Source organism: Cucurbita pepo, chromosome LG17 (genome assembly GCF_002806865.2).
Source record: "Cucurbita pepo subsp. pepo cultivar mu-cu-16 chromosome LG17, ASM280686v2, whole genome shotgun sequence".
Taxonomy (NCBI): Eukaryota; Viridiplantae; Streptophyta; class Magnoliopsida; order Cucurbitales; family Cucurbitaceae; genus Cucurbita; species Cucurbita pepo.
The window spans coordinates 3,035,132-3,058,205 of NC_036654.1; the positions used below are offsets into that span (position 1 = coordinate 3,035,132).

The 23,074-nt window shown below is 36.3% G+C and overlaps 3 protein-coding genes and 1 pseudogene across 5 annotated transcripts; 2 read left to right on the forward strand and 2 right to left on the reverse strand.

Annotated features, from left to right (window-relative positions):
• Window positions 1–1,791: 1,791 nt before the first annotated feature.
• LOC111778885 (V-type proton ATPase catalytic subunit A) lies at window positions 1,792–8,767 on the forward strand. The gene is made up of 19 exons (XM_023658885.1): window positions 1,792–2,075; window positions 2,598–2,724; window positions 2,906–2,961; window positions 3,043–3,099; window positions 3,189–3,300; window positions 3,403–3,440; window positions 3,538–3,639; window positions 4,614–4,670; window positions 4,760–4,831; window positions 4,940–5,041; window positions 5,123–5,318; window positions 6,087–6,193; window positions 7,057–7,251; window positions 7,356–7,442; window positions 7,543–7,647; window positions 7,827–7,924; window positions 8,041–8,119; window positions 8,220–8,308; window positions 8,392–8,767. The coding sequence occupies exons 1-19, from the start codon at window positions 1,998–2,000 to the stop codon at window positions 8,504–8,506; spliced, it is 1,872 nt and encodes a 623-aa protein (XP_023514653.1). The 5' UTR covers window positions 1,792–1,997; the 3' UTR covers window positions 8,507–8,767.
• Window positions 8,768–10,233: 1,466 nt separating this feature from the next.
• Window positions 10,234–15,351, forward strand: LOC111778421 (7-dehydrocholesterol reductase). The gene is made up of 13 exons (XM_023658225.1): window positions 10,234–10,434; window positions 10,607–10,829; window positions 10,932–10,987; window positions 11,742–11,844; window positions 11,940–12,005; window positions 13,395–13,508; window positions 13,734–13,860; window positions 14,131–14,231; window positions 14,430–14,555; window positions 14,638–14,702; window positions 14,780–14,861; window positions 14,952–15,034; window positions 15,113–15,351. Exons 1-13 carry the CDS (start codon window positions 10,340–10,342, stop codon window positions 15,177–15,179), a joined length of 1,308 nt encoding a protein of 435 aa, XP_023513993.1. The 5' UTR covers window positions 10,234–10,339; the 3' UTR covers window positions 15,180–15,351.
• On the reverse strand, window positions 11,384–11,496 carry LOC111779421 (annotated as a pseudogene).
• Window positions 15,352–16,309: 958 nt separating the features above from the next.
• LOC111778422 (GATA transcription factor 24-like) lies at window positions 16,310–22,556 on the reverse strand. Of its 3 annotated transcripts, none has more exons than XM_023658227.1 (9): window positions 22,314–22,556; window positions 21,621–21,933; window positions 20,366–20,452; window positions 20,129–20,259; window positions 19,153–19,284; window positions 18,948–19,053; window positions 17,498–17,566; window positions 16,747–17,390; window positions 16,310–16,668 (listed from the first exon to the last, which is right to left on the reverse strand). In XM_023658227.1, the coding sequence occupies exons 2-8, from the start codon at window positions 21,927–21,929 to the stop codon at window positions 17,343–17,345; spliced, it is 882 nt and encodes a 293-aa protein (XP_023513995.1). In that variant the 5' UTR covers window positions 21,930–21,933; window positions 22,314–22,556; the 3' UTR covers window positions 16,310–16,668; window positions 16,747–17,342. The 3 variants fall into 3 exon arrangements, with proteins under 3 accessions (XP_023513995.1, XP_023513996.1, XP_023513994.1); XM_023658228.1 differs by having other exon boundaries at window positions 17,498–17,739; window positions 20,129–20,286; XM_023658226.1 differs by having other exon boundaries at window positions 20,129–20,286; window positions 22,314–22,555.
• Window positions 22,557–23,074: the final 518 nt, after the last annotated feature.

Below are 23,074 nucleotides of genomic sequence, written 5' to 3' on the forward strand. Positions count from 1 at the left end.
ATGTTAATAACTCACAAGCCAAGAGCCGAACCAAATGACCTGAGTACTTACAATAAGAACTAGAACAAGAGAATAAAAATTGTGGTACCCTAGCATATCAAGGACACGATTAAGAGCCTACAAGTAGACTACTTATTGAGTCTTTGTACTCACTTCATGTTTTCCATGTTTTTTAGGTAAATAAAGAGCTAGTTGAGGTCAGGAGAAGACTCTCGAGCAGGTGCCATAACAAGCCTCACCCGTCGTCCTCAACCCCTTTTGTTTTCAAATATTTTCCGTTTTTTCCTTATTTTATGTTTTAACTAATTAAGTATCAACTCTATTTTGATATAGTATAAATATAATATATATTATGTTTTAAATTCTCTTTGTTTTATATCGCAAAAAATTTACCCGTCTTTCTTCACCAACGAGTCAACCCCAAAGTCAAGTCGCGTTTGTGTCTTACATGAGGAGTCGCTTGCATGGACGAAAAAGAAAGATGTGGTTGATTCTTCCTTTTCAAGTACAAACGGACATGACAGCCACAATATCTCACAAACCCATGACAACGTCAACCCCTGGAAGGAAAAGAGGATGGTCAAGTGTTACTCTTGTGGAAAATATGAGTATTATGCGGTAGAATGCCGCAAGAAGAAGCGAGATTAAGAGGCAAACCTCACATTCACACATGACCAAGAGCCCACATTAATGTTGACCGAGAAGATGTTAAACTTATTAATGTTCAACAATGAGAAGGTTATGGCGAATCTTCTCGTAAAAGAAGAAGACCGAATGGAGACCAACATGTGGTATCTAAACAACGGAGCAAATAACCACATGACTGGAGATCAAGCAAAGTTCAAAGAGCTTGATAAGAAGCATATTGGAAACGTGAAGTTTGACAATGTATCAATTGTTAGATATTAAAAGTCATTTCTAATTTTTAATTACTATGTTTTAGTTATCTACTTTTTAGTTAAAGCCCACGGTTGAAGTGAGTGGAATATCCACGTCCAGTGGGTTGACTCTAATTAAGTCGCCACTTCTTCCCATTTTTAGGATATATTATTATTTAAATATCCCGATTCAATGAAAAAATAAAATCATCCGCAGAATCTAAAATACGTCAAGGTTCGTGATATATTATGAAAATACACACATCCTGATTATAAACAAAATTGTTTGTAGTTTTTAACTCGAGGAGACCTAAATCAGTGCTTAAAGTTTCCCTATTCAAAATTTCTCTCCCTTCAAATTGTTCTTCCTGCTTCAATGGTATGTTTTGACATATTTCGATCGTGAGCTGCATCCAATATTTGGTATCAGAGTTAGGATGTCAAAACAAATGTCGTCACATAACAATATTAAACCATTACAATAGTTATTTTTTTTTATAGTGAAAATAGATATCATTTTAATAAGTTTAGGGATAAATATTTATTTATTCTCTAAAAACAATAAATTATAATATTATCAGAAATATAAATATTAATCCAAACAGAGTAAATTTGGTTAATTACTGATTATTGAAACCGAACCGAACATTTTGATTAAATAAATAAAGACAATGGCGATATTGTAATTAAGTAATTATTCGAGTCGGGTCGGGTCGGGTCGGGTTGAGAACCGTGCGAAATGCATATCCATTGACTCTTATCCAATCCAACCCAATCCAAGTGGAGAACGGGTAGCCACGTCGCTGACCTGGCAGCGGGACCCAAAGTATTCCACACGATCTTAGCATACACCCTCCACCACCGAATCACATTCGACCCTTCCCAGTTCCCATATCATGATATGGATTCATAATTGATAATACAAACAATTTCTACTCTGCCTTCCTTCTACACACACTCTCCCTCTCCCCCTCGCTCTGCTTTCTCCTTCGCTCGCGATCTCCTCTCCACCTCGATCGGGACCGGTAGGGTTTTGATCGATTTTTGTTACTATTTTGATCCTTCATTTCTCCTGCTAGGAATTTGATCTGCTTTCTTTCCGATCAATTGTTGTTCACAATGCCGTCCGTCTATGGAGATCGGTTGACCACTTTTGAGGACTCTGAGAAGGAAAGCGAGTATGGATATGTCCGGAAGGTTCGTCCCAACTTCTCGATCTGTTTACTTTCTTTTTTTCTTTCTCATTTTTGACTGTTTCGATTGTTTTCTCGATCATATTACATGGGAATCAATCGGCATAACTTGATTTTATATGCATTCTCCGCATACTTCAGATGTCAATCCTTGTTTTGTTTTTCACTTTTCGTCTTCCCGTCTCGATGTGCAATTTATTTCGTTTCGATTGAATGGTACTGGATTTAGATTTTTCAGATTCGTGCTTGATCTTCCATTAATGGATCGGGGCTTTTATTTATTTTCTAAATTGTTTTTTTATCTTATTTAAATCTAATGAGTTTTCTACTAGTTGGTATCATATTTTGCTTTCTCTATTTTATTATTAATGTTTTCCCATTGTAAAAAGGGAATCCAGTTTGCCCATTATGAAAAGAAATAAAATATATCATGACGATTTTAGTTAGTATATCAATATTAATCTCTTTGTATGTCTTTTTCCAAATTTTTTTTTTCTGGGTTATGAAACTCTCATGTCGTTCCCAGGTATCTGGACCAGTCGTCGTGGCAGATGGCATGGGAGGTGCAGCCATGTATGAATTGGTTCGTGTTGGTCATGATAATCTGATTGGTGAAATCATTAGATTAGAAGGAGATTCTGCCACAATTCAGGGTATGCTACATTAGCGCAGAGTTCATTATCGCTACTACGTTGGTCCTCCTTTTATATGTCAAGAAGATGACAGAAGACCATCCTAAGATTTCATCATTCCATGCTTATTACATTATATTATTCATGTTCAATGTTCTAAGCCTCGGTAAATTGACTGGATTTTTCCAATTTTATTTTAAAGTTTATGAGGAAACTGCTGGTTTGATGGTGAATGACCCTGTTTTACGTACTCGTAAAGTAAGCATTCCTTCTTTCAGTTATTATATTTATACTTTCAGTTCTTGAATCTTTATGAATTAACGGTGTGTCAACTATCAGCCATTGTCAGTGGAGTTAGGACCTGGAATACTGGGAAATATATTTGATGGCATTCAGGTTTGCATTACTTCACGAATGTTTGTATTTTAGATTTTTTACTATCCATTTATTATTGATTTCTTTTAACTTAAATTTTGAGCAAGTAGAGGCCATTGAAAACAATTGCGAAGAGATCAGGAGATGTCTACATTCCTCGTGGTGTTGCAGTCCCTGCACTTGACAAAGACACACTTTGGGATTTTCAACCCAAAAAACTAGGTATGTTACGAGTCTTACGACCATACAATTTGTCTTACGCACACGTGTTTGGTTCTGTTTTTTGAATTGCAACAAGTTTGTATCTCACAAAAAACATTTCAGGTGAGGGCGACTTATTGACAGGTGGAGACTTGTATGCTGTAAGTTGCTGCTATCTAGCTTTTTTCGTTAAAGGCCCTTGAAATAACAATGTTTTTGCTTGCTCCGAAGATCTAACATTGATACTTTCTGATTCAGACTGTCTTTGAGAATAGTCTAATGGAGCACCATATTGCACTTCCTCCTGATTCTATGGGGAAAATTACCTATGTTGCACCACCTGGTCAATATTCACTAAAGGTTCTAGTCTTTTCTTATCTCTTTTTTTTCTTTTCTTTCCTTTTCATTTTTGTTACGTATTTTTTTCTCATCTATTTTTATACCTTTTAATATCTATCTTGTACTAAAAATTTAAATTTAGTACTTGGTTTTTTTTTTTTATATTGGTGGTAGGTTCTTTTTATTATTATTATTTCTTTTATGAGGATGGTGGGGGTTACAATACCTAAACATATGTTCTGCCTGTTGTATGCAATTATATCTTAGCAAGTTGCAGGCGATGGTTTGCTTCTACACTTGGCAATTGAAAATATATTATTATATGTTGTACGTATTAGTTAGATTCTCCTGGCCTTTGCTCATCATTATCTTGTTTATTATGTATAGTTCTCAGACATTACGGATTGGTTTCCAGAAATGTTTTCTGGTAGGTGGTTTTTGATTAAGTGAGGGTAGTTCAGAGAGCTCTTTTGGTGCTCTTCCATGATGAATATAAACAACTATATATACATAGAAATATAAGTAATGTAGAGAAATAGAGGTTTTTATCAAATTTATAATTTAACATATTAAACTTACGTTTTGCAATTTTCTACATATTATCTTGAAATTTGTTTCAGTCTTAAAATTCTGGAGTGCAAGTTTGTGCAAGTATATCCATCGATGAATCAAGAATTTGAACTAGGATTTACGTATAGATGTAGGAAGATCTGTTTGAAAAGTAAGCAAACCGTTTGATAGTTGGTACTGGCAGGTGCTACTACCATTTTATTAATTGATCAAAACTTTTTTTATGATCTTACTGAAGGGACAACATTTGTATTGTCTTAACAAAGTATTTTGTAACTGAAGTAGTATTTTGATCAATTTCCATTATGGTGGATGCTTTTTAGTTTCCTTGGTAGAGCATCTTTTTTCCCTTGTCCTTAGGCTGCTGTTTTTTCTTTTATGTCAAGTAGATGCTTGTTTCTTATCCAAAACATCTTTCTTTACAGGACACTGTTTTAGAGCTTGAGTTTCAAGGAGTTAAAAAGCAATTTACCATGCTTCAGGTTTCTAAATGATTTATTATTTATGGTTCCTTCATATTTTCATGGTTCAATTAGTTCTTATGTATTCACGTGTTTCTATCCCTGTGTAGACATGGCCTGTACGTACTCCTAGACCAGTTGCATCTAAGCTTGCGGCTGATACCCCTCTTTTAACTGGGCAGGTATATAAGATGGTTGTTTTATCTTTGGTTTTTCCCCTTATAGAAACTGTGTATTTCTAGTAATTTATTTTTTTTAACTACATCTGTGTATGTGACTTTCACGTGCAGCGTGTTCTTGATGCCCTTTTCCCTTCTGTTCTTGGTGGAACATGTGCCATTCCTGGAGCATTTGGTTGTGGAAAAACAGTCATTAGTCAAGCTCTCTCTAAAGTAAGCTACTTTCTATATCTAAGGTTTGATGTGATCTTTTGTGGTGCCAAAATTTACTATTGCTGCTTAATTTTCATGCAGTACTCAAACTCTGATACTGTGGTGTATGTTGGTTGTGGAGAGAGAGGAAATGAAATGGCTGAAGTTCTTATGGATTTTCCTCAATTGACAATGACATTACCTGATGGCCGTGAAGAATCTGTCATGAAGCGTACGACCCTTGTGGCTAACACTTCTAATATGCCTGTGGCTGCTCGTGAAGCTTCAATTTATACAGGTAATAATTGTCCAAGATCATCCCTCTTTTCTCATTGACCATGTGTAAGTTAACCACAATGATTAACTCTAATTTATTTGGTGCTATTGTCTTATTCTCTATCCTTATTGTTCTTTGCGTTGCTATTATGATGAACCATGAATGTAATTTGACCGTAAAAATTTATTTCCTTTTTAAATTGTCTCAATATTGTATTTCCTTCTATTTTCTATATGATAAACCATACTGTGATTGAGAAAATGAAAGAATACAAAGTGCATCAACAAAACTAACTCCCGGAAGGAACCAAAGTAAAATAGAGAAGTGCTCCAATCAAGCATGATAATTCGTAATGGTAATTACACCAATCCTTACACGCCAACATCCAAGGGGAGACATGGAAACTGTCAAGAGACCAAACTTCTTTCCTCCGACTTCTTTAACTACTATAAAAACTCCATTGTTTTTTTCACCCCAAAACAAAACACAAATGCTGGCAAGCCACAAAAGTGGCCCTTTTACGCGAGGGAAATGTAGCATAAACTCCTCGAACATGGAGCTACAATCTCTAGGCCGGGCCGAGTTGAATATTCTGTTATGTTCTGTTGAACTCATTGATAAGTACATCTTGGAAAGAATTAAAATACTTGCAATTGATTTTTACATTAAATTTTCGTTGTACCTATATTCTATCCTTCTAACATTTTATTTCTTTCAAGTTTTGTTGAGCCTGGTTGAGATATATTTGTTGTATTGATATCCACCATAACAATGCATTAATGTGTGCAGGAATTACTTTGGCTGAATACTTCAGAGATATGGGATACAATGTAAGCATGATGGCAGATTCAACATCCCGATGGGCAGAAGCACTGCGTGAAATATCAGGACGACTGGTAAATAGCTGGAGCTTGTTTTCTAATTTTATAATCATTATCTTTACATATATTAGGACTTGTTTAGAAAATTGTGTTTCTTGTGTGATTTGGTTAGATTGATTTGGTGGTGCACTATTCTGATCTTTCTTTTTCTCACCAAGCACCATCATCTCATAAGTAGTAGTAACTAAAACTTTCTCACTTCCGGCCTTATTAATCTCAATAATATTTAAACCGAAGAAACATGGGTTGAAAGTGTGGTATAATTGTATAAACTCGATTGTCATTCTTTAACAACCTAGGCACAGACATGGTAGGTAAACATCTATTTATGAACATACGTACACTCATTTCTATAATTTATTGTGCTATAATATTTGCATGTTAAATAAAATTGTTATATTGAAATTGCAAAGTAAAAGACGAGATAAGAAATATGACATCTCGAAACCAATGAAGCAAACTGTATATTCAATAAGATTCATTGTCTATTATCGAAGGCGTATAAAGGGAATACAAAACTAAATAAACGTTCAATTATATATTTAATTATATTTCTCTCATTTCCTTGTTTTTATTTTTTTTTTTAATTTTTAAATTTTTTATGTTCATCTAGACTATGTCTTATTCACTTGCCTCTGAAATTAAAGAGCATCTTATTCTAGTTAAGCATCTGATTAGTTTCAAGATGTTGTATGTACGTCATACTGACACATAACTCAATATGATTTGTCAGTGCTGCATATAAGCATTCTAAAGACAGTATCCACTGCTTAGATTTCTTGGCTTGAAGTTGAACTCTTAAGATGAGTGCACGTAACTATTGTATTTCTGTTCTTGTCTTATTGTTGTTGGACTTGTCTTCTTTGTTCCTTTTTCAGGCTGAAATGCCTGCAGATAGTGGATATCCTGCATACCTAGCAGCACGTTTAGCCTCTTTCTATGAGCGTGCTGGTAAAGTGAAATGCCTTGGTGGGCCAGAACGAACTGGTAGTGTTACCATCGTCGGTGCAGTTTCTCCACCAGGAGGAGATTTCTCTGATCCCGTGACATCTGCTACCCTCAGTATCGTCCAGGTGAACTTTTTCATGACTATTCTAATCTGGTTAGATTTTATATAGTGGTTTCTACAATCATTATTTGACTCTGTGATTATTATGGTTATTTAAACGGTTTGTAGGTTTTCTGGGGTCTAGATAAAAAGCTTGCCCAGAGGAAGCACTTCCCATCCGTAAACTGGCTAATTTCGTACTCAAAATACTCTACTGTATGTTAGCGGAGCTCTCTGACTTGTGTTTTCCTTATTTGTATCTTCCATACGAATTCACTGAGTAATGCATCTTAATTAATTTAAATTTTTTTATTAGGCATTGGAATCTTTCTACGAGAAGTTTGATCCAGATTTTATCAGCATCAGGACAAAGGCTCGAGAAGTTCTCCAGAGGGAAGATGACCTCAATGAAATAGTCCAAGTATGTCTGCTGAGTCCAAGTTTCCCTCCCCCCTCCTCCTCCCCCTGTCCAGCTCTCTCTTTCTTTCACAAGTAACACATCCACCCATGCATACACATCCGAGGAGTATATAAATAAGACTTGGTGGTGAATTTTACAGAAGACAAATTTCACTATTTTTGATTTTGGGATTATGGCAGCTTGTAGGGAAGGATGCCTTGGCTGAAGGAGATAAGATTACCCTAGAGACTGCAAAGCTTCTGAGGGAGGACTATCTCGCTCAGAATGCATTTACTCCGTAAGTCTTAGCTACATCATCCTTGTTCTGGTCTTTACTCCAGCAGTGGATGGTATATAGATCAACCATTTCTAGATTTTTTTGTTTTTTAAAGAAAAAAATTGTGGGTATGACAGGTACGATAAATTCTGCCCCTTCTACAAGTCGGTCTGGATGATGCGCAATATCATCCATTTCTATAATTTGGCTAATCAGGTAGAGCTACTACTGTTTTTGACCAAATCATATCATCATTGTTGAAACGTGAGGTGGTAGGGTGAGGGTCATAATTTTGGTTGGATATTGTTTGTTGTAGGCAGTAGAGAGGGGAGCAGGTATGGATGGCCAAAAGATAACATACACTTTGATTAAGCATCGGTTGGGAGATCTGTTCTATCGCCTGGTGTAAGTAAAAAAGTGACATTGCCATTGCAATATTTTGATTGATTGTGATAGTAGATAAACTAAAAACATTTGGGGTTTTGCAGGTCTCAGAAGTTCGAGGATCCAGCTGAAGGAGAAGCAGCTCTTATTGAGAAATTTAAGAAGCTACATGAAGATCTTACAAATGGTTTCCGTGCTCTCGAGGACGAAACTCGGTAGATTTTCCATTTTTCTTTAAAAAAAAAAGAAAGATGTTCCTTTTGTGTAGCCTATTATTATTATTACTACGATGTATTATGCTCTGCAGTGGTGCGCCTTTCAGTTAGCCATTATTTAATAATCATATGTATTCTCTTTTTACGGGTTCGACTTTGACGTTCAGATGTGAGATTCTTTGTATTCCCTTATTCATATTTTTACCAAAATCTGTGACATAATAAGATGAATCCGCGTTTGAATTTGGCGGTTGCTTTTGCCAAACCTTTGTTTTTACACCTCTCCTTCTGAGACACAGTGATGGAAGCTCTTGTTTTGGTACGGACAGAAATGAATGTACTTACATTTGGGTTATATGATTTTCCATTGTTTCATTTTTATGGGCCATTTGGATTGGTTGGAAAAATGGGTTAAAAAGAAATTCGGGAAGCTATAATTTTAAACCAAAATCAAATCTATCTTTTAGTCTCCACTATGAGATCCATTTCTCATATCTCAATCGAAGTACTGAGCCTCACAACCTGTACTTCAACTAGTTCTTTGTGTTCGCCTCACAATCTTTACTTCAACTTCAACTAGTTCTTGTGTTCGCCTCACAATCTTTACTTCAACTAGTTCCGGTTTACAAGACCTCTATCCTATCCATTAAACAATGGGCGTATTCAATTCAATGATGCATTATATTAATGTAATATTAAAATTTTGATTTGAGTAATTCCATTTTAATTTGAATGGATCTCTTAGTTGTTGAGAAGGTTGTCCAAAAGTAGTAAGGTATACCCAATAAACATACTCGGTAAAACTACTTACCTACTTACTCCCTGTAAAACTACTTACCAAACATACCCGTAAAACTAACTTACCTATAGTAGTAAATAAATAATCGTATTCATAGCGTATTCATAGATTCAATGTCTCTTGAAATTAACAAATCTCACTGGATAAACAATAGTAATATAGAACAGCTTTTTTCTAGATTCTTTTTTTAACATATAAATGGTAAGAGATATAATTTTTCTCCACCCAATTAATGATAATAATTGGGGTGATTAATGTTTTGACAATTATTTAAGCATGCCAGCATTGACATACGTATGCACATATTATTTGGAATACAAAGTTGGAAGTTAATTAATTATATTGGATAAAGTTGTGGTTTTATTAATGACTTTTTCATAAACCATTTACTGTGGGAATTATAATTTCGGCTTTGGTAACAAATTAACATTTACTGTGGGAATTATAATTTCGGCTTTGGTAACAAATTAACATTTACTGTGGGAATTATAATTTCGGCTTTGGTAACAAATTAATTATGTGATAATTCAATCAGTGGTTGAGGCTAATTATAATTCCTCTCACCTCATCTAAATTCATCTAAATAATGTTCATAATCATTCATTAATTAAACACCCATTTTTCTAGGCACTTAAATGTATATATAAAATTATTTAAATAATATTAAATTATTTTTTTAAAAAATTCTTTAAATAAACATTTCATTAACTAAGGAAAGAGTGATTTTTCAAACAAATTTTAAATTTTATTTTAAGGGTGTGTTTTGAAATATTTATATATATATATATATATATATAATAATAATAATAATAAAGGTCAAATTTAAAATTTAAAATTTAAAAGTAGAGATGAGGGGCAAAATTGGTAATTACTTTTTATAATTTACCCGAAATATAATATTATATAAATAAATGGTTGGACTTTAAAATAATAATAATAATAGTAATATTACATCGGAAGTCCGAAGTCCCAGCGAGTGTCAATTCCCGGCGGAATTTGCTCTGACTACGGTCTTCCTGAAACTCCGACGCCTCAAAAATGGCGGAAGGATCCAACACCGTCCACTCGCCCCTCGTCACTTATGCTTCCATGTTATCTCTTCTCACTCTCTGCCCTCCCTTTGTCATCTTCCTGTAATTCCCTCTGCTTCAGATGGATCTCATTCACTTTCTCTTTTTGTCAAAGATCGCCTTCATGATCCAATGTTCCTCTAATTTCAACGATCCATTGCGAATCTTGCTTCGCTATGCGCACATTTCGTGTTTGTTTTTGTTTGAATATCTCAACGTTTCTTCTCTGATGCAGATGGTACACCATGGTCCATGCCGATGGGTCTGTTTCCCAGACTATGGCTTACTTATACCGCAATGGATTGAGGGGGTTTATAGATATATGGCCACCGCCCTCTGCTACTGCTTTCAAATTAATTGGATCTTACGCTGCCTTTGAGGCCGCCCTTCAGCTTCTTTTACCTGGAAAAACGGTTTATGGCCCGATCTCTCCTACGGGAAATCAACCTGTTTACAAGGTATTTGGATATTAGATTCTCGATCACTCTGTTTCAGTAGACGAAACTATTAATGCTTCGAAGTTCTGTTCATAATTTATTGTTCCTGTTTCTGTGTTGCAGGCAAATGGTGTGGCTGCGTACGTAGTGACTCTGGTTACTTATATTGCTCTTTGGCGGTATGATTTCGTTCATCCTTAGTAACTGAAATATTTGAGGCTGATCTATTCTAGATGTCCGTGATGAATTTCGAACTTCGTGATCCCTTTGGGGGAAAAAGTATATACATCAGTATGTGATATGTGATTCTGTAACAACCTAAACCCCCGCTAGCCGATATTGTCCTTGTTAGGCTTTCTCTTCGAGACTTCGCCTCAAGGTTTTAAGACACATTCACTAGAGAGAGGTTTCCACACCCTTACAAGGAATGTTTCGTTCCTCTCTCCAACCAATGTGAGATCTCACAATCCACCTCCCTTAGAGACTAGTGTGTTAGTTGGCACACCACCCGATGTCTAGCTCTGATACCATTGTAACGGCCCAGGCCTACGGCTAGCAGATATTGTCCTCTTTGGGCTAATTTGGACCATTTCTCGATTTGTGTGTCATCCATGTGCAGGGGCAATGCTAATCTTCTCTGTATTGTTCCAATTTTATCGTGAAAACCTCTCCCCTAGTAGACGCGTTTTAAAAACCTTGAGGGGAATCTTGGAAAGGAAGTCCAAAGTGGACAATATCTGCTAGCGGTGGCCTGGGCTCTTACAAATTCTGTACTACTATCTCGTTGTTTTGTTATTCTCAATCTATATCTTTTGTGCTAGAATTATATGCTTATACAGAATTTGGACAGGAAATATCTTTTCTGCTCTCTGGATTTCTGATGGCTTTTTTTTTTTCCAGTTTCATAGTTTAATTGAATGTTTTAATCTTCAGGTTTGGGATATTCAATCCAACAGTTGTTTATGATCATTTGGGAGAAATATTTTCAGCTCTTATTATTGGAAGCTTCATCTTTTGTATTGTTCTATACATAAAAGTGAGTATTTAGGCTGTTGTGTTTGATACCTGTTGAAGTTAAGTATATATATATATGCTATTTGTATGCATAACAGTGGTGTTTGCATGTATAAGGGCTGTGTGGCGCCATCTTCCTCTGACTCTGGCTCGTCTGGTAACATAATAATTGATTTCTACTGGGTAAGTTTTCACATCCCTTTGATATTTATAACTTGATGTGATAATTTTCACTTTTCTTTAGTTAAAAATAAGAAAGAAACTCGGTTGTTTTAAAGATGAATGAGGGTACAGAGAAGGTGACACAAAAAAGGGGCCCAACCAACATGGGAACAAGACAACAAAAAAGAAAAGATAAAATACCAGATTATAAAAAGGAACCTAACAACCCTTATCCCAAAATGGAGGACTTGAAACACTTCCTCCAGCACTGTGTGTAAACGCCAAAAGTCTACGAAAAACAACACGTCTTTTGGAACAATGTGATGCATATTATAGATGATTATTGAACTAAGTTACCCATGAACGATCTAATGAACTCTCGAGATACAATTGTTGGGGTAATTTGGCACAAATCAGATGATAGTCTTCTAAGAAACTCAAGTAGTTTGTATATGCACTTGTTGTCTTGAAAAGTTCCATGGTTTTATTATGATATAATGCTTATTTGCTTTTTTACTTCACCAATCAGCCTGTCTTTAAGTGCTGGTCTGCTTAGTATGTATGGTATGATAACAAAATGTTGCAAGCCTGGCTGGTTTGGCATAAAATATATTTCCTTTTGTTATTGCTTCAATTTGAATTCAATTCTGGATGATTCCAAGGTGCAACCAATATCTTTTTATGATGTATTTTGTTTTCATTTTCGAAGTAATCTCCACTAGAATCTCATGTTAAACGTTCTTAGCCTTGTGAAGTTATCTCTTTATATGCAGCTTATATGCTTTCAATTTGAAAATTGGAAAAGTAGTATGCTCTATACTCGGTTCATCTTCATATAACTTGTTTATGTTTTTTTCTTTGTTTTTTTTCTTTTTTTCTTTCTTTTTTTCTTTNCTCTTTAGTTCCATTTTAAAGCATCGGTTCAAAGAAAATTGAATAAGCACTAGAGTATACGTGAGATTCCATTGATTGGAGAGAGGAACAAGTATCAATGAGGACGCTGGCCCCCAAAGGGGGTGGATTATGAGATCTCACATCAATTGGAGAGAGAGAGAGGAACGAGTGCCAGTAAGTATGTTGGGCTCCGAAGGGGGGTAAATTGTGAGATCCCACATCAATTGGAGAGGGGAACGAGTGTCGGCGAGGATGCTGGCCCCGATTGGTTGTGAGATCTCACATCGGTTGGAGAGGGGAACGAAGCATTATTTATAAGGGTGTGGAAACCTCTCTCTAGCAAACGCGTTTTAAAAACTTGGAGGGGAAGTCTGAAAGGGAAAGCCAAAAGAGGACAATATCTACTAGCGGTGGGCTAGGACGGTTACAATATAGTATTTTGGTTGTATGATTGACTTGGCTAATCTAGGTCTTGTTGATATTCTAGTAACACCTTTTTTATTTACTTTCTTGCAGGGCATGGAGTTGTACCCGCGTATTGGCAAACATTTTGACATTAAGGTTTTCACAAACTGCAGATTTGGGATGATGTCTTGGGCAGTTCTTGCTGTGACCTATTGCATAAAGCAGGTATGAAAGATTATCCTTCATGTGAGGTTTACCAAATATTATTCAGAATAATGGGATTCAAGCCTCATTTAATTAGTTGGTACCTTTGCTTTATCTTTTATCAGTATTTTCTCCCGTTACATGATATAACATTCACAGATGTTCTCTAGGCTTGTAGGTTCTATGGTATTCAAGGTGTTGAGATGTAATTGTTGCATAATTATCTTCTCGTTTCGTCCATTTCAGTACGAAAAGAACGGGACAATAGCTGATTCGATGCTTGTAAATACTGCATTGATGTTGGCTTATGTTACAAAGTTTTTTTGGTGGGAAGCTGGGTACTGGAACACAATGGACATAGCGCATGATAGAGGTTAGCTTATATTGTATGCTTTTCTTTGTTTAACATGTCATTTCTTTTCATACTCTTCTGTTATTAATAGAATGCTCGAGCAGAGCTGACTCGTTTTCGATCTTGAAAAATGTGATACACAAGTCTTCAACTCTTATGCAGCTGAACTGTACTAGGATGTTATTTTAATGGTCCATTTACCTTGTCGGAATTAAGAATAAATAAAACATGTTATCCTCTTTGTTTTATCAATCTAATTACTCCTGGAAATTGGTAACTCGGATTTTGCAGCTGGTTTTTATATTTGTTGGGGCTGCTTAGTATGGGTTCCGTCTGTATATACCTCTCCTGGCATGTATTTGGTCAACCATCCTGTAAACCTTGGAACTCAGGTACCCCTTCTATCTAGTTAACCTCTAACATTAAGCAATTAATTTGAACTGAAACATGCTGGATCATCACATATTCTGGAGATTCGTGGAGATTCGTGGAGACTCGTTAGCTTTTAGATGGTTGCTGGTTAGCCAATGTGGAAGATATCGACTCGTAAAATTATAATTTCTACTCGTATAATTCTTGATGGTTTTCAGTTGGCAGTATATATTCTAGTAGCAGGCATGCTTTGCATATATATCAACTACGATTGTGACAGGCAGAGACAAGAATTTCGGCGAAAAAACGGGAAGTGCTTGGTTTGGGGAAAAGCTCCATCTAAGGTTTTGACGAGAATTCTGTCTAACAGTTCTTATGGAACGATCTAGTGATACGATGTGACGAAATCTGGTATTAATTTGACAGATAGTAGCTTCATACACCACTGCATCTGGGGAAACCAAAACTAGCCTTCTTTTAACCTCTGGATGGTGAGTTTTCATTTGCTTCATTTTCTCTACATATACATAAGTGTATGAGTGGGATTTTGATGTTGGTGTTGGTGCAGGTGGGGCTTAGCAAGGCATTTTCATTATGTACCAGAAATTTTGGCTGCATTTTTCTGGACAGTTCCAGCCCTTTTCAATCATGTAAGCATCACCTATTCTAATCAATACAAACAGAAAGAAGAATTATATTGTTTATTTGGTAATTGTTGGTTTGGATGTCCTCCTTTGCAGTTTCTACCATATTTCTATGTGATATTCCTTACTATCCTTCTGGTCGACCGAGCTAAAAGGGATGACGATCGATGTCGGTCCAAGTAAGTTAATCAGTTCGGTTCAGCTGATATGGGATGGGAGTACCTCCTACTTTGGTTGATGATTTTGCATTCATGCAGGTATGGCAAATATTGGAAACTGTACTGCGAGAAAGTGCCTTACAGAATCATTCCTGGAATATGCTAATACGGCTTCCTACATTTGTATATCACTTATAGTACGATCTAAATACTTTGTTTGTTTGTTATTACCTTTGTTGCTCGCTCGCTTCACTTCATGTAAACCTTATAATATTGTAACACTTTTTTCATCCTTCTTATCTGTTGTTTTTGTATGCAAGTTACTAGAGCTTTCGCCATTCTCCCATTGCTCTATACCTCTCTTGTCGACAATCTCCCGCTGCAGCGACCGTCTTCTTGTCAACACAATTTGTCGTGGTCGCATCTTCCCTCGCCTTCATCGTTGCCGATGTTGTCTCTCACTCTTGCCTCCCTCCCCATTTGCCTAACACTATCCCTCGCCTCCATGGCAGCCTATACCGTCTCTTGCTCTAGCCTCTAGCCTCGCACTTCACTGTTGCTCCTATGACTCAATGTTGTAGGGTTCAGAATGGTAAAACTATAGATAAAATAAATTTTCTAGGAAAAGAAAGTTTGGTGCGGAAACTGACTAGTCAGTTGGCATGCTTAATCCATAGTTTTTAAGAAGTTTCCATTGGAAACTGACCTGGTTGGTTCAGCGTTGGCTTGGATGTTTAATCCATAGTTTTTAAGAAGCTTCTATTATTTGGAAACTGACCTGGTTGGTTCAGCGTCCGCTTGGGTGGAAACTAACCCAACCAATCCTGTCATCGGTTCGAAGCTGACTATTGATTCTAACTTTCGTAGAACCGTTCAAATTACCTATTTGCACATTTTCTTTTTTCCCTGATTTCATCTCTGAGATTGGAGTAAACATATTCTCCTGCACAAGAAGCTGTTATAAGTGCACAATGTCGAATTGCAGAAATTGGATATGAACCAGGTGCTGCAGTTGTTGCCAGACTACTACTTGTACATGCACAACAGATAAAGGCTATTTGGTGGGTAGAGAGGAGGCCAAATTATAAATCAAATGAAAAGGGCCGATACTAGCATGCAGATAATTCACATCTTCTAACAACACTCTGCTTCTCTCCTCAGTACTAACCGTTACCTGCCCAAGCTTGTTGTACAGTACAATCATTCTAAATGTATAGACTCACTAATACTCCAATTTTCTATTCAAATTTGAGCTGCTCGCCGAGATCGGAAGATGGTGGCATTTCAAAACCTTTCAGAAGTGTATGTAGTATTGTGTTTTAAGTGTTTATACGGTTTGAATTACATCGTCTTTGTATAAATTTTCTTAGAACAGCGGGGGTCCAGCTCGTTTTCTGGGAGGCACGTCTATGGAGATTGTTCATGTTCAGCAGGTTAGTCGAATACGACAGTTAGGCACATATTGTGTTTTGCCTTCAATGAGTTTGTAAGTTGTATGTTACTGTGGCAGATATATATAAGGGGGCAATGGTGGTGGTTAATCATGCTAAACCTGGGATGTTTGATGGCAAAGTGATCGTGTCTGGCACACCAGATCAGATTCGGGCTGCCCAGAGACTCGTCCACGCCTTCGTCTTGTGCAGGAAGACACAATCCTGATGAACATAAAATAAAGCACGAAGATTGAGCTAAGTTTTATGAGAGCTTCCGAGTGGATGTAAACAAAAACGTACCAGTGAATCTAGTAGTAGGGTGCTTTCTAATTAAGGATATGATTGTTTGCATCCATTTTACCCTGTTCCAAACGTGTTTTTCAGCTGCCCTTGCGAGAAGTGCAGAATGCAGAAAATCAATAAAAACAAAATTAAGTATATGATTCAAATGTGCATCTTATTTCGTTGCACGGGATTTGTGGTCGTGTTGTGGACTCGACAAAGAACTGAGTGATTTCATAGTCAAAACTTGCATCATTCATATTTGGGAGGTAGAACTCTGTGCAAGAGAAAATACTGGACAAAAATGAAATGGATTAAAATGACCATGCCATTGTACAAGCGCAGCAAATGCTAATTTACAAGATTCTAGGAATTTTGACATGTTGAAATGGTTCACAATATGATAAGAAGAGCTATTAAATTAGTACACGTCCACGATACCGTCGTTTCCAAGATGAATTGGCCACAAGGGTCTCTGTCGATGGATGGGATTCATGATTCATAGCCATCGATGAGAAGTTTTTAATCCGTTTCAAACTAATCTGTGGGAGAAATTAAGGTTGTATGATTTTGCTAAATTTCGAAACAGCAATCATAAACACCTGTCACAATTCCTATGCACTTTTTGGGTTGGACTCAGAATCTCCATTCTGCACAACATTCTAAAACAAAAATAGAAGATTAATGTAAGGGGCAATGAAACAGCACGAATTCCAACGACTACAAAAGCCATGGTAAACAAAAAAGGACAACATCACCAACGGATCACCTCATTCCTATTGAAGCTTGAAGCTTGTCCACCCTGGTTTGGTGCTTTTGAGAGGTCCCGCAGAGTTCCCTTACAGTCAGCAACGCAAATTAGAAGAAACGGAAACTAAAATATAAGAACGGGCTGTTCACTACCTAACAGCCTTCAGGAAAAGAATTTCTAGAACGGAAATCAGAGCAGCTAAATGCAGCATATCATTTTCAGAGTCGTGCTGAACTCTGACCAATACAGAAGAAATATACCTACCAGAAGTACAGAAAAGCCTTCCACCAATTAGAATATGAATATCACAAAAGAAGAAAACCTTGAAAATTCTTTAGACACCACCAATTTTAATGACTTCTATAGGCTTTCTACGTCTATTATGAAAGAAAAAAGGTAATTGAGATTTTAGATCCGCAGCACCCTTAATATTACCACCACAAAGCCAATCCATAAATATCTGGCCTTCTCTAACAATCCTCGACTGAAAATGGTTGAAACCAAGACAATAAGGGACAAACAAAAACGGAGGACACAAAACGAAAAGATAAGGCATCAGCATTTGGTAATAGTTAATTTAAGATAGTTTCTAAATAATAAAATATATTAATAAGTTTTTTTTTCTTGTTTTTTGCACAATAGATAAGGAATTCACCTATTGGTTTTGTCCAACCCTATAACTAGGACAAACTTCGAGATTCCCAAGTTTATAGGCACATTATTGCTCAAAATATAGAACCCCTTCATCTAAACCTATTCTCCTTCCAGCTTGCACAAATTTTCAGGCTCTTCACTATTCTAGCAACAAAACAATGCCTTGTCAGCAAGAAAGAAAGCATACAACCTTCGTAATGTTCCTTACAACCTTCGTAATGTTCCTTAAGCTTCTGATCCAGAAAATTGACTGTCGTGAAAGGGAAGTCTTGTTATCATGATGGTGCATTCCCATTACACTTGAGAAGAAACTTTCTCCATATGATTCTGTACGGAGGAGAGCTCTACGTTCTACCGTTACCGACCAATCATCAAAGAGACTCTTAAGAGTTGGATGAGGAACACCATAAATCTTTTTAATGATCATTTTCAATTAAATAAAGAGAAGATGCATGGGGCATCCCCAATCTAAATCCTCCCAAAAGAATGTGGAAAAACCACAGTGGCTTTGATTCTAGAATACACAAGATTCTCATACTTGAGGAGCTTATGCTCAACTTTCACGATGGTAGGAGCCCAGACAGAAGGAGGAGAATCTAGGGTTCTCGTTGAGGGGAAAAATGAATAAGCAGTGGATTGGCCATGCTTGCAATAAGTGTTAGAGGCCGAGAGATCAATATATGATTCATCTACATTTATGTCCAGGGTCTCAGATTTACTATATTGATAAGATCCTTGAAGCTTAAAACACAAGACATAATACACGTTTTTAAAAAAAGCTATCTCTGGATAAAAAGATGTTAATGTCTGTTACCTTGTTTGCCCACATGAGTCCGCAGGCATTGCAAAGGGTTCTTGGCCCATCAGGTCCACGTCGCATCATTGGTGTAGACTTCTCACTAATACCACAATGTCGACAGCTAAAGGCCAGTGAAATTGAAAGTGTTAATCAATCAATGAAAACAATAAGCACAACTCTTTAAATAGTATTCAGTCTGACATCAAAAAGAAAAACTAACAGAATTTCTTGTTGATGGGATCCATTTCCATCAGAACACCAAGTCTCATTTGATTCCCAACTTGTTGTGGCCGATAATGAATCTTCCTGAATGGGTTTGGAAGATGTGAACTGACCTTTATTACGCTGCATCCTACAAAGGTAAGAACAATGGGGTGAAAATAACAAAAATATAAGCTCAGTGTTCTTTGTGAACTTGCTAATATTTTTTATTAACCTAAACCAGTTACCAATGAGAAAGCTATATAAAAAAAATCATCAAAATGCAGACAAAATAGTTTCAACTTTTTGTGACAAAGCATTCAGAGAATACAAAGCATGCAAGATGTATTTTTGGTACGCAAGTATGAAAATACAGATTAGTGAGCCCAAGTTTTCAGTTCCACTTATATTCATTCAATCAATAAATTAATGGGCTAGATGCATAATCTATAACAAACTATCTTCTCATAATTAGAGAGTCAATAGAGAAACCACCAACTGAACTACAATTAGCAACTCTTGGTACAACACTGGATACTTGACATGACTTTGGAATTAATTCCACAGCTGTTTCCAGCCCCCAAGCCCTCTTCAGTTCTCATAAATAGACAGAATGATGTACCTTATATGCAAGAAATGAGCTAATAAGGAAAGAAAACACTATGCTGATTCAGAGAAAAGAGAGGCATCATTTTGATGAAAACCAGTACACAAAATGATGCTGCATAAAGTATCCATTGATCATGTAATCAGAATTTTACACGTTCTGATCATTAGCATCCCCAGCTCAATAAAACTACGTGGTATTAAATAGCTTCTACCATCAGCTCAAAATCATATTTAAATTAACCTAAGCTTCCTCATGGCTCATAACAGAAACATACAGCATTAACTCCCAACTCGTGGAAGAAAATATAACCCTATTGAAGGAGCAATAATAGACAACTTAAGGAGAAAAAAAATACTCCAACCAACAATAAAGGAAGGTGAGATACCTAAGTGCTACCTCTTTACGAACTGTATACCGAATTTTCTTGTCAAAATTACGTTCCTTTCGCTTTTCACGAAATCTAATCAAAGAAGCTAATCTCTGAGGGACACTTAGACGTGGGGGGATGGCAAGTGCCTGGTTAAATGCTTCATCAGTGAGATGCTACATTGAGATAACACGTCATTCTTTAATAGATAGCACAATAGGATACATGTAAATGTGGATAAGCATAAATACATACCCTATCATTTGGTTGATTAGTTATTGGGATTGAGGGAACACGCAAAGGTACTTCGCGACCTCCCAATAATAATAACACGGCTTGAACCTGACAAGAAGTTCTTTAGATTATTTTAAAAATAGGTGACCATCGAACCAGTATAAAAACAAACTACATACACTAAAGCACTCAGAGGTACATGCAAAATCGTGTGTACATAAAACAGATAATTAAACTAAACTTAGACAACGGCAGATCAAAGCACATAAAATAACAACGAGTTATTTGTAAGCACCTAAAATAACAGTAAGCTCGATCCTGCAAATATGTCATTGCTGTTATTTAAAACCAATATTTGTAAAGCCGGTACGAAAGAGATGAATCCTTAAAAGATGTCGCTGAAGGAATAATAAATTAGGAGTAGAAACCTATTTGAAGGAATTTTATATGATTAGTGGCAAACAAGAAATCCAGCCTACTAACAGAAAATATACAGAGCTGGGTCAGGTCTCCAGATATATTTGGGGGATAATCTGTTAATTATCAGTTCGGTCTAACTTAAGCTTGGTTGGCTGGCATTAGTAATTATAGGAATCCGCGAACAAGGGCAGAGCAAAGTAGGAAGGAGGCACCAACCCAATTTCAATATTGAGATTATATCATTACAGAAGTTAAAAGGTCAAATTTTTCTCATCCTTACGAAAAAATTTGGCTCCACGCAGCTAACTAGCTAGCATTCACGTATTATCATTGAATAAACCATCCATTTATTCCCTTCCCATTCATCACCTATAAAGACCAAATCAAAATGTCCATTTAGTCATAAACCTGTAATGTCTGATAAACACGTCAGTGTCAATTTACAACATCTCAGTCACAACAAAAATGAAAGATACTTAAGTCACAACATTCAATATGGACTGTGGATGCAACTGCCCAAGCCCACCTCTAGCAGATATTGTCCTCTTTGGGTTTTCCCTTTTGGGCTTCCTCTTAAGGTTTTTAAAACGTGTCTGCTAGGGAGAGGTTTCCACACCTTTATAAATAATGCTTTGTTCTCCTCCCCAACCGATGTGGGATCTCACAGTGAGGACCAATATGACTCAACAATGTTTTCAGTGTTAACAAGTATGGAGAGAAGTCGAAAAGGCTATAGATTGTGCAAATTTTGTGTTATCTGTCCCAACATCAGGATATCACTTGAAATTTTTGCTGAACCGTTTTTTACTTTATACAGATACAGAAAAAACGAACACGAGAAGAAGAATGAGGGAACCTTTTCGGGCGAGACAGAATCGAAAACATAAACTTGACCCTGATATGACAGGGTAAGCTGATCGCAGTTATCGCCTCCTCGATCCACCATTACACCACGATTCTCGGCAAGATCACCATGGTCGGATGGAGCTTCCCTTTCCACAACCATGATACCGTGACCTTCATTTTCATGCTCATCGGCCATTCCATTCCCATTACTCATGTAATGCAGGTCATGATGTTCCTGTTCTTGCACAGATTGTGTGTGCATCGAATGCTGTGCATGACTCATATGCATCCGTCCATCGCTCGCATGAATACCGTCCATTTCACTGCTCCCGCCAAAAGACCGGAAGAAAAAAAAAAACTCGATTAATCCTTTACAAGTTACTACGCATGAGAATTGAGATATACTTAAAAAGGCATCTCCATCCTAACCCTACCAACTCAATGCAAAGCATGCAATAAACAAAAAATGACCAAACAAAGCAAAAGAAATTAACTATCTGCGAGTGCGTAGGAGGATATCGAGTTCATAGTTCAAAATCAAGCTCGACTTTCTTTATGCCTAGCACAATGACAATGTGTTGCGAGTTACAGAAGTTAATTTCCCCCGTTTTCAAGAGGGGAAAAAAAAAAGGAAAGAGAAACAGAGAGTAATCAGAACCGAATTATGGTATGAGGAAAGGATTTGAGATTTGATTGAAGATACCATCCAAGAGAGTGATAATCTAACGGACGAACACGACAAACGCAGCACAAATAATGCAATCTCGTTGCTCTGATGCTTTGAAAAGAAGACGATCGACGATCACATTGCTTTCAGGTGGAAGATCTCTCCTCGGGAACGGGAGGGCTGAAGATGCGATCTAAACCAATTGGGATCAACGGCGGATTGAGTTGGGAGAGAGAGAGAGAGAGAGAGAGAGAGAGAGAGAGAGTTCTAGAAAGTCGAGACAGACGTGCCTCCGAATGTCGCCCGCTTGGTTCAAGTTTAACGCATATTAGGGGCGAGGACGTCTCATTGCCTTTTACCATCCCAATTTTAATTTCAACGTTGTATTTTAAAATATTTTTTAATTTATATTTTATTTTATGAGAAATTTTAAATTTTATTTTTAAAAAATGTTTTTACTTATATATATATATATATTTTTTTTTTTTTGTCACATTTTAAAAAAATTCATAAATCTATAATTTTTCGGTGTTTAATTAGATATAAAATTTAATTTATATAAATATATCAATTTTAATTTATCAAATATATCTTTAATTTTAAAACAATTTTATAATTATTTTTAGATTTATTTTTTATTTTTTAAATTTATCATATCTACCCAAATCATTTCCTTTAAAATATCAACTTTAACTTAAAATATTTAATATCGAAATCAAAAATAAATTTAAAAAATGAAAAATAAAATAAATTTAAATTTTTTGATAAGAATATGTAATTGGACCGGGTGTCTTAAT